The sequence below is a fragment of the Thunnus maccoyii genome, chromosome 7 (assembly GCF_910596095.1).
Source record: "Thunnus maccoyii chromosome 7, fThuMac1.1, whole genome shotgun sequence".
Lineage (NCBI taxonomy): Eukaryota > Metazoa > Chordata > Actinopteri > Scombriformes > Scombridae > Thunnus > Thunnus maccoyii.
In genome coordinates, this window is record NC_056539.1 from 33338259 (window position 1) to 33349093 (window position 10835).

General features: G+C 40.0%; 1 protein-coding gene across 3 annotated transcripts in view; it reads right to left on the reverse strand.

Annotated features, from left to right (window-relative positions):
• frem1b (Fras1 related extracellular matrix 1b) overlaps window positions 1-10295 on the reverse strand; it is a 63429-nt gene extending 53134 nt beyond the window's left edge. Inside the window, exons 1-7 of one of the 3 annotated variants that reach the window (XM_042416068.1) lie at window positions 10178-10295; window positions 6642-6818; window positions 3693-4036; window positions 3450-3544; window positions 2561-2820; window positions 1724-1923; window positions 673-996 (exon numbers count right to left, since the gene is read on the reverse strand). In XM_042416068.1, the coding sequence (XP_042272002.1) occupies window positions 673-996; window positions 1724-1923; window positions 2561-2820; window positions 3450-3544; window positions 3693-3914 (1101 nt within the window). In that variant the 5' untranslated portion in view covers window positions 3915-4036; window positions 6642-6818; window positions 10178-10295. The remainder of the gene's footprint in view (window positions 1-672; window positions 997-1723; window positions 1924-2560; window positions 2821-3449; window positions 3545-3692; window positions 4037-6641; window positions 6819-10177) is intronic. The other 2 variants (XM_042416070.1, XM_042416069.1) reach the window with 2 other exon arrangements.
• Between the last annotated feature and the right edge of the window lie 540 nt (window positions 10296-10835).

Genomic DNA, 10835 nt, shown 5'->3' on the forward strand with positions numbered 1-10835 from the left:
AAGCTAACAGTAAAAAAAAAAAAAAGTGTGGTTCAAGTTAGCCAATGGTTTGGTTTAGCAGCTAAAACAGTTTGGATCTGGTTTAGCAAAGCAGTTTGTCTGGGTTATTTATTTTGTACTCTGAGATTTGCTAACTTCTCTGGTAATTTACTTTGCCACTCAAATCCTACGATTGTGACAATCATCCAAATTAATTTATTTGGCACAAAATTCTTCTGTCACAAATGATCATGTGACTGAGCCCGAATAAAAAAAATGTACCTCTTGCTACCCGCACTACACAGTGTGAAGCTGATTTTTTGTAACACAGGTTTTTCTCATTTCATTACTCACCACACTGATCAGTATTATTAATCTAATGATGTCATATATAATAATATATCAGTCAGAGGGACCAAACCACTATTTTTACTGCAATACTTTAACTACATCAAGCTCATAATACTTATGTACTTTTACTGCAATACTTTAACTACATCAAGCTCATAATACTTATGTACTTTTACTGCAATACTTTAACTACATCAAGCTCATAACACTTATGTATTTCTACTGTAGTAGGATTTTTCATGCAGGACTTTTACTTGTAATAGAGTATTTTTACATTGCTGTATTGATACTTTTACTTTAGTAAAGGATCTGAATACTTCTCCCACCACTGACCACCAGTACCTCATAGTTCCTGCGGTTTGGTTGGCTGCTGTTGGGCGGCTGGTAGGCCACCTTCATCTCATGGAGGTCCAGCCAGCTGAAAGACCTGATGGGCTTGGTGTGGTCGTCCAGGTGGGTAACGTAACCCTCGGCAGGTGGGACGGTCACATTGAACACCAGCCTCTCCTGTGGTGTCTCGTGGTCCTTGGCGTCCAGGGTGGCAGTGGTGAGCGGGGTGAGGATGAACTGGTCCACCTCCAGGATGAAGGAGGCCATGAAGGCGGCCTGAGGCGGCTGGTTCTGCATGGCTCCATGGATCAGAACCGGCAACCACACCGCCTCCGTCTGGGAGAGAGGGAATGGTTAAAGTGAAGATAAAAGATAAATCTACTTTCCCACAAAGTTGTTTTTCCAAAGCTGGTGCATGCTTTTTATTCCAATTTGTGTAAATCTGCATCTCTTTTGAGACACATATGTACACTTTAACACAACATACATCACGTATAATGCAACACATACTGCCACAACTTTTGCTGACATATGTGGTGTTAAAGAGGCAAGTGATGCTCCAGAATATACAATCAGATGTGTTAGAAATGACGGTTCTTTGCAGTAAAGACGCTGTTTATGTGCTAACAAGGAGAGAAGAAAAGGTTTTTACATTTAGGGTTTTGGAAGCGTTTTGAACCCCTGCAGAACCTCCTGCTCTGCATCCTTCCACATCCACAGAGCTGAGAAAAGCTCATGAAAGTGGGATTGCACCTTTTGACTGCCAATAACCCTCTCTACGTCTGAGATGCTAATCTCGCCTGGAAAACAGTCACATCCGACTTGGATATGACAGAATATGCAGTTTATCAACTTTGTTCAATTAAAGTACTTTTGAGTAGCGTTACTACACTGACTTGTCTAAAAGTTGCTTTCCTCCAACCTGCTATTTTCTACACTGTGGTCAAAGATGTGTGGATGTTTCCTCTACTGTCAATTTTAACTTTATAAAACCTTTCAATATCAGTCTTTCTCCTTTACCAATCTACTTTTTTCAGGGGTAATTTCTGAATGTTGCTCGTACCTCCAACAAGGTCCTGGTCGCCTGCTCCCGCAGCTCCACCCTGATGGGGATGTAGTCGATCTCTGGTGACGGAGGGCTGAGGTGCTGGTACTTCAGACCGGATCTCAGGAAGTCCTGGCAGCTGGTTTTGAGGAAACGAACCTCCTTGGTGTCGTGAAGACAGGGTTTGTTTCCCGGGCAGAGCTCCGCCGTCTCTCGGCCTGAAGGAGGACGACAAACAGAAGGTGGACACCTGCAGTAGATGCTGCACACACGAGCATTTAGAGCATATTTAAGTTTTATTTTTCTACTTTTAATTTTGTTTGTCATGTTTATAGCATTACTTTATTTTGTTTACATTTATACATTTCATTTTTTATTTTGTATTTGATTTTATGTATTTAATTTATTCAATTTAAAAATATTCATTTAATTTTTCCTCTTTTTTCTTGTCTTTCATATAATTTTTCTTTTGCTATCTGAAAAGTTTTGCACATTTTTGCAGTTTCTCTCTGTTTCACTCTGTTGTTTTATTGTACAGCACTTTGTAACAAATTTGTACTTTTTTTAGATTAATTTTTTTTGGCATTTTTGCCTCTATTGCGCAGTATATGGTCTACGAGTGCTTATAGTCATTTATCTCTTTAACTTACATCAGAGATGTTGTGTTATATATTGTTTCAACAAATTTAAGATATGATATTCAAATTTAAATTTTAAAAAAAAGTAAAGAATCGTCTATGAAGTTATGTCACCCATTAATACCCATTAGTATTAAGGGGTCTGAGGGGTCGTGAGATGATTAAGCTTCATAGACCTGCGTGTGTGTGTGTGTGTGTGTGTGTGTGTGTGACGTACCCTTCCTCAGTGTGGAGTCTTCCTCCTTCACCAGCTGTCCCAGAGCGGGGGTGTCGGTGTCGGAGGTCATCAGTCTGACGGTGCAGACTAGGTCGGCCGTGGTTCGGATGTTCAGGACGGAGCTGTCGATGGCGTTGGATAAACCGTAGAACTGAGGAACCACCAGCGGAGCGCTGCCCAGCTCCACCACGCTGGACCCCGAGTCCACCACCCGGACCAGCAGAACCACCGTCTCCACCAGTGTGTCTGAGGACGTGAACCTGAACACAGACGCCAAACAGTGTGTCGCAACACAATCTAATATTAGGCTTAAAATCAGTTTAATACAGTTAAATACATCCTTTGAATATTTTACCTTACCTCTAATGATCTTACAAGATAATTAAATGTTTAAATGATACTTTACGACTAATATTACAGCTTCTACTGTTCTGCAACAACTACCACTACAATAGCTGTTTACTACCACTGTTACCTCTAGTATTACTGCTACTATTAATACCACTGAAGCAAAGCAAAGGTTTGACCAATTCTCAAAGCATTATGGGATCTCTTTTTTTAAATGTTTTTTTTGCCACCAAGACTACAGATACAACACAAAGTGCTCGCTCACGACAACAAGTGAGGCTGCTGCAGGAGTTTAGCCGACTTTGCTGCATTTTAAAACCGGAGCTCAGAGCAGGAAACAGTTGCTGTGCATCGCACTTTCTTCTGTTTCCATCACAGTTATGTATTTAGATCATTCCGAGACAAGAATCTATTAAAGTTTACAACCTGTCATGTTGTCACCCTGTGTTACTCTGTGTATAAAGACATGGGTTTATCAACTAATCAACAACTCAGCAGTGTTTAGGGTGCAGTCTTTACTACTACACTGCTGCTGACTGACCTGTAGACTCTCAGCATCACTGTGTCCTCGTCCAGCAGAGGACTGCCATTGTGGACGTACTTCACCTCGTCCTCCAGGAAGCTGCAGTCAAACACCTGCAAACAACACAGAACAAAGCACCAGTAATATCACTGCACTGGTGCTGGAAGCAGTCCCGTCCCACAGACGATGGCGGCTGACTAACTGATGGAGAATTTCTACACTGTGATGGACATGAAACTCTTCTGATTGACTTTAACTCACCTGTGGAGTCAGCCTCCCAACTCTCTGAGTGATGGGCTCGTTCATCACCACCTCCACCTTACAGTCTGCGGCGGGATCCACGCTGATCTTCAGCTCCTTCTCGCTGATAAACACTGAGTGACCCCTGGCGACCTCCACACCCGAGTTCACAACAACCAGACTCCTGCTGCAGACAGCCGACACCGCTGCCAGCAACAACAACAACACGCCGGCAGCAGACATTTTAGGTTCAGCTTCTTGTTTTACAGTTTCACAGAAGTTGTATTCCAAAGCAAAGTCTCAGTGTTTTCCCATTCAGTCTGCTGCAGCCCACATCCTGCTGTTTTGTCTAGTGTCACTGCAACCTGCAGAGGAGAGAAGAAGAGTTTACATTCATGTGGTTAAAAACAAGTACAACTCTCAGACAATGTGCACACAAAGCTAATTTGGAAAGTTTGGAGGTAGTTAAAGATCACTGTCCACATTCAAACCTAAACTAAGTGAATCTCTCTTTTCTGTTAGGAAAACAGCTGCCAACATGATCGACTCCTTTCCCATTAAAGGACAAATATTCTGCACATTTCCAGCTCTATATTTATATTCTGGGGCTCTACTGGAATATCTTTGCATGATTTCCAGTTAAAAACTCCTTATTTATCTCATACTGGTCCTTTATGCAGCCCCTCAGTTCAGCCTCTGTCTGAAACAGGCCGTTTTAGCTCCTGTCTCTTTAAGGCCCCGCCTCCTGATGAGCCCACTCTGTTCTGATTGGTCAGCTTTCAGGAAGCTTCCTCCGGCTCCGGAGGCTACGTAAACAAACTATAGTAGCAGGATTTCACTTCTTTTTCTCCTTCTTTACTCCAAATGTCAACTTCTCAAATCCATCCGTACATGTTGGAGCTGAACAACACATGGAAACACCTTAGCAACCACCTTAGCAACCACCTTAGCAACCAAGGCTAACAATGGACGGCTGTTAGTTGGCATGGTGGGTAGACAAAACAGTCACAAACGAAGCGTTCAGAGCGGGTTGAAGCCCTGGAGCATTTTTACATACATTCACCTCAAGTTTTGGACCTTTGACAATGTTTAATATTCAACATTATAACAGTATAAAAATAACAGAAAACATGATATGTCCCCTTTAAGCATTTGATCCACTCTTAATATAAAAACACTGATTAGTGGAGCTTAAAATCATTTTAAACTTCAGACTCTCTCCAGCCTTAACAAATAAAATTTGATGCAGTCAAAAGCTATCAGCTGTAAATCTGACCCTTGACCTTTCCCAACTCCTTACCTGAATCTAATGATGTCAAAAATCCCCAGCAGCTCCAAACCATCTACCTCTTTTGCTGCTTAAAAACAATCAGCTATGCAGCTCTAAACCTCTTCGACTGCCTTTAGCCCACACCAAAACTCCTCTAAATCCTTCAGACCCTTTAAAAAAACTCCCAGCATGCAGTTGGCAGGCCCGGCTTGTTTCCCCCCGCTGCTCCACACTCCCAGCCGGAAAACGCTTTCACCCTCCATTTCACTTCAAACTAAAGCCCACTGCAGGAAACAAGGGGTTAATCTGCGTGACCCCGCAGAGGTGCTGGAAGTGGCATGGGACGGGTGGAGAGGGGGGAGAGGGGGGGGGATGGGGGGGGTGTTTTCAGGATCAAAGCAGGGCACCAACTGGAGCCGGCGTGTCACTTCCCATCCAGCCAGACGAGCGTCGGTTCGTTAGTTTGAGGTTTCAGCTGGATGTGTGTTAACCTCTGGCTCTGTGGTGAACTGCACGGTGACGCTCAGCTGCAGCTCTGAGAAAACAGACCTTACATGGCGCTGAGGACGTCAGATTTTTATGATGCTGTCACAGAGAGTTACAGAAAACTTTAATGAAAACTTTTTTTTTTAAATTTGTTTTGTCTTGGATTTGTTTTTGGTTTTTAAAGTTTGCTAAATCACTGAAATTCAAAGAAGTCTTGAGATCTTTTACTTTAGCAAGAGTACTACAATAACAATACTCAATTACAAGTAAAAGCCTGCAATAACTTACTGGTAGTAAAAGAGGTTTTCCTCGCTGTAATCATTCCTCCTGTTCATACTGGATATTAAAAGATCCTTCAAATGTGCTTTCAATGGAAGTGATGGAGGAAAAAATCCACAGTGTGTCCACACAGTCATTTAAAAGTCTGTGTGAAGCTTCTATTCAGCTTCATCAGTCTGAGTTAGTCATATCAAGTGGATATCTGACACATTTACAGTCTTTTTAGCATCAAATTCCCTCTTTGTGTTTCCTCGGACAGTGTTTCCCTGTTGAGCTGCAGGTGGAAGTATAGTAACAAAAAGAGGAACTTTGGCACTAAAAAGACTGTAACGTTGAAAGATATCTACTTGATTTGACTCATTTGGACGCTGAAGCTTCATATTAGCTTCAGATAAACTTTTAAATACATTTTTTGCACAGAAGGAGGACTGTGGATTTTGTCCTCCATCACTTCCATTGTGAGGTCATTATGAAGGGATCTTCTAATGGTCAGTATGAACAGGAGGAATGATTACAGCAAGAAAAACAGCTTTAATGTTCATTTGGGCTCCTGACAAAAGTACAATTTTTCCATCTGAAATGTTATAAAGTAGCATAAAATGGAAATATCTGAAAAAAAGATGAAAATGAACAATATTCATGTTTTAATTGATTCAAAATATGAATTATTATGACATTTTGTACAGACATTCATGATCCCCAGATGATGAATCCATACACTTTTGTTCTAGCATGTAGCTAGCTTAGCTCAAAGTACTCCTGTTCCAACTTTACATAAAACAATAAAGTTTTATGTCAGTTTTAGTTTTAGTAGAAGTCTGGTTGTGTTTAAATTGTCTTCAGACAGATAAAAGTTTGGAAATTCCTTTACTCCACAGTCGACTGTTTTCACTTCCCTGTCATTTCTCTGAGAATAATTTATATTCTAATCTCACCTGCGGTCTGTCGTCTCTGCAGAAATGACTAAGCGCTGGATCCAAAACAGCAGGATTTAGACCGAGGCACGACGTCTGTTAACTGATCCACCAGCTGCTGCGATGGCTGGAAGTGACTCACTGCTGCGGCCGAACAGGGGAACACATACCGCTGCTCCGAGGTGAACTGAATCGGTTCTGAATGAAACATGATAATTAACTTCAGATCTGACCACAGTCGGACCCACACAGCCCTTTGAACACTGATGCTGACAGTTTCTGGACTCAGGCTGTCTGTAGCTGTAACTGTGAACACATTCAAAAGCTTTCAATGTGATTATTTTCATTCCAGACATCAGAAGTATTTAGTTTATCCTTCATATTTCCATGTTTTAAGCTTTTAATCACCACAAGACACTAAAACTCTCCACTAAAACACAGCCTACTACTAATAGTACTACTACAACAACTACTACTGCAATTACAAAGGTTACAAATACTGTTGCTACTGAAGCTACATCTGCTAATGCTACTGTTACAGCTCCACTCATTACTGGTATTATACCAGTAATAGATTATGCTACAAGCTAATTTCCAGATCTGTGGAGTCATAACATAATATTTACATCTAAACGATGACAGTTAACAAAAATATGAAGTCAAGCTAAACTTTAGCTTTATCATTAGCTATCATCATTATTAATTATTCATTTTTAATTGACATTGTGGATGTATGTGATGTGCTGTTGTGTGTGGCTTTGTATTTTGTATGGTGTGTTTGTTTGTTTGTTTTTGCTTATGCGTATGTTTTGATTGTAATGGACTACAGATGTGAATTAGCTTCAAGCTAACTCTGGTGCAGTGCATCATTTATGCTTAATACTAAATCAAATCAAATTTTAAAAGCTGCTATCATCTCATCAATATGTATCTAAATCTACCTTTTAATTATTTCAATAACTTTTTATGCAGGCTGTTGGAAAGAATCCAGATGTTTCCACTAAAATGTCCAAAAACCATTTTATCCTCTTTTGAAAAATAGAAAAATATGTACGTCAGTTTGTAGTTTTATTAAAATATATTTTTATTTATACAAAAAATAGGAAAAATTCTAATTTTAGTTTCACTGTGAGTGAAACTGATCAAATCCTGAACAGCATAATTTAATCAAATCTTAACTCCAAACAGTGAAACAAATGTCAGTCACTCATCCGTGTCGTCATCTGCATATAAAGTGATTTTATCTGTTTGTACATGTGTTTAACTCTTGAGTTTATTTGTCTGTATGTGAGTTTGTCTCCAGCAGTGTTGGGAGGTTTACAGGTGACAGGTTACTAGTCACTCTGTTAAAATGTAATAAGTAATGTAACTATTTTAATTACGTCATCAAAGTAATGTAACTCATTACATTTGATTACTTTTTGATTACCAGTAACAACACTGATAACTGTCAAACGTTTATTAAAAGTTCTTCAGTGTAACTTGAATTAAGATGTGAATGTTTTGATTTTAAAGCATCAAATTATTGTTGAATTTCCTGCACTGAAAGGCAACATGGCCGACTCAGGCTACTCAGAGCAACGCGCTGATTTGATTGGCGGACGAGAGGCGGTGCAAATTCAAACAAGAGAACCAATCAAAAACAACGTACTGCTAAATGAACGGAGCCTGTCTAGCATGTAGAGACAGACGGCTCCTTGGTGTCGCACTCAAATCTGTCCCAACGGCTTTGCTGACCTTCACTGACCCGGAAATACGCCAGAAGACAAAGCTACAGAATGAACGTTATATTATACATACAAGCTTTTTACCAAAAAGAACATATTGTAATAACTAACATTTTGATTAGTAGCTGTAATTTAACTGCAACGGATTATAATTACATTTATTTTGTAATTTAATTACGTAACACTGTTATATGTAACTAGTCTCTCCAACACTGGTCTCCATATGTGAGTCTATCTGTCCGTACGTTAGTTTATGTCCACACAGTGAATTTATTGAACTTTGTTTATGAGTTCAACTGTTTATTCATGTCCTAAACAAACATTTATTTGTCCATAGGTGAATTTATCTGTTTGTACATGAGGTTAAGTGTTTATCCTTGAGTTGATCAGTATGTGCAGTGAGTTTATTTGTCCATTAGAGACGTGCATCTCGATGCATTGCCAACAATCTGAAATATTAAAGATACATATGAAGCAACATGTGATATGAGATTCATCCCTATTGTGATGCAGTGAGATTCGTCATGATTTGATTCAACACACTGTGATGCTAAACAATGATGCAATTCAAAATGGTACAGAGGGTTTGATATTATTAAAGTATACATCAAATCATAAATCAACTAAAAAAGCGCCATTTTTACTTTACATATTTGTTTCTCTACTACTACTGTGACTCAGAAAGCGTCTCATTCATTTCTTTTTGACCTCCTTGGACCTTTCACAAACAGGCCGTTTCACAAGTCCTTTGTGGTGTAACGCTCTCTGTCTCCAGTTTACATGCATAAACTCCATGACCCAAACAATAACTGTCAAAATAGTTTAATAATTCAGTTACTCCGACATGCAGAACAATAATTCTAGAGCACAAGTTTCACCCAGAACATTTTGGCGACGCACCACTTAGCTGTAGCATACTAGCATCCGCTAGAAACAGTTTACAGAGTAGAAATTAATCTAAATATCAAATTATTGGTCAAAAATTATTGGTCAAATTTCTAAATAGTAAAGACATAGGGCCTCTACTTATAATTCTATATAAATAAATCAGATTTTAAGGATGCAAAGATGTTGGAAACGATGTATCGCAAGTTCATTTCAGATTGTATCTGGTGCACACTTTTTTTAATCGGGGCAATGAAATCGTGAACGAGTTTATATGCAAGTTTATTTGTCTGTATGTAAGTTTATGTGTCTATAAGTGAGTTTATCAGTCCGTAACAGGAGTTTACCTGATCATACAATGAGTTTAACTGTTTATCTTTGTCCATATGTAAATGTATTGTCCATCGGTGAGTTTATCTGTGTATAAAGGGACTTTATCTGTTTGAGTTATCTGAGTTATCTGTTTGTACAGTGAGTTTATCTGCCTTTATGAGATGTTATCTGTTTGTATGTGAGTTTATCTGTTCATACACAGAGTTTATCTGTTGATTCAGTCAGTTTCTCTCTTACAGTGAGTTTAGTCCGCAGCAGCTCTGTGCTGTTGTGCAACAGGTAGCAGCTGCAGCCCTGCAGGAGTTTAACATACTGCAACAAAACACTGCAGAGAAAGTTTCCACTAAACTTCTGCAGCTCTAATCACATCCTCAGCCTGTAAACCTGGGGGGGACACACTTCCATGAATGTGTGTGTTTACGAGTGTGTGAGAGTTTTAGACTAGAAAGAAGCCAAAAACAGAGAACTGAGAGAATGAAAAAGGGAGGAAATTCCCTCATTTTCCTCTAATCTGTGATTCTTTTCTGTTTGCGGCCTGTTGGAGGTGTGTGTCGGCTCGACAGAGGCAGTGTGTGAAAGTGTGTGTGTGTGTGTGTGTTGGTTGGCACCTACCTCCAGTTGTTGTGAGCTCCTGTGTTCGTCTCCGTCTTCTTCACCTTCTGCACACGCTCAGAGGAAGAGGAATGCTGTCACACACACACACACACTTCACACCCACTGTTTGCCACCACCACCACCACCCCCCCACTCCACGACGTCTGGCATCCCCCAACAGAAAGAAAAGAGAGGGGGTAAACTGTGAGATAGGAAGAACAAATGGCGAGCGAGTCTCCTCGTCTGGTTGAGTCTGTCCTAAAGCCACAACCAGAGAGAGAGAGAGAGAGAGAGAGAGAGAGAGAGAGAGAGAGAGAGCAGACAGGAAATGTGCTGAGAGGTTTCCAAGACTTATATTTTTACAGCCCCCCCATCTCTCTGCCTCTGTGTCTTTATTTCATTCCCTCTGTGACGCAGATAAATGTGAAATTCCACCTTTTGCTCTCCACATTAAACTCCTGCACACACTGGACTACAAGTACCTGAAGGCCTCGTGTGTGATTTAGAAGTTCTTTACAAGTGTTTTTCCCCCAATTCTTTATTTCCATTTCAAATTTTTCTTTGCACAAAATCCTCATTGTTACCCAACGAAGAAACATGACTCTCCTATAGGTTTATGTTACGTTTTAGTTTCTATAATAATCTGCAAAATAAAGTTTTCTCTTGTTATCAAAAC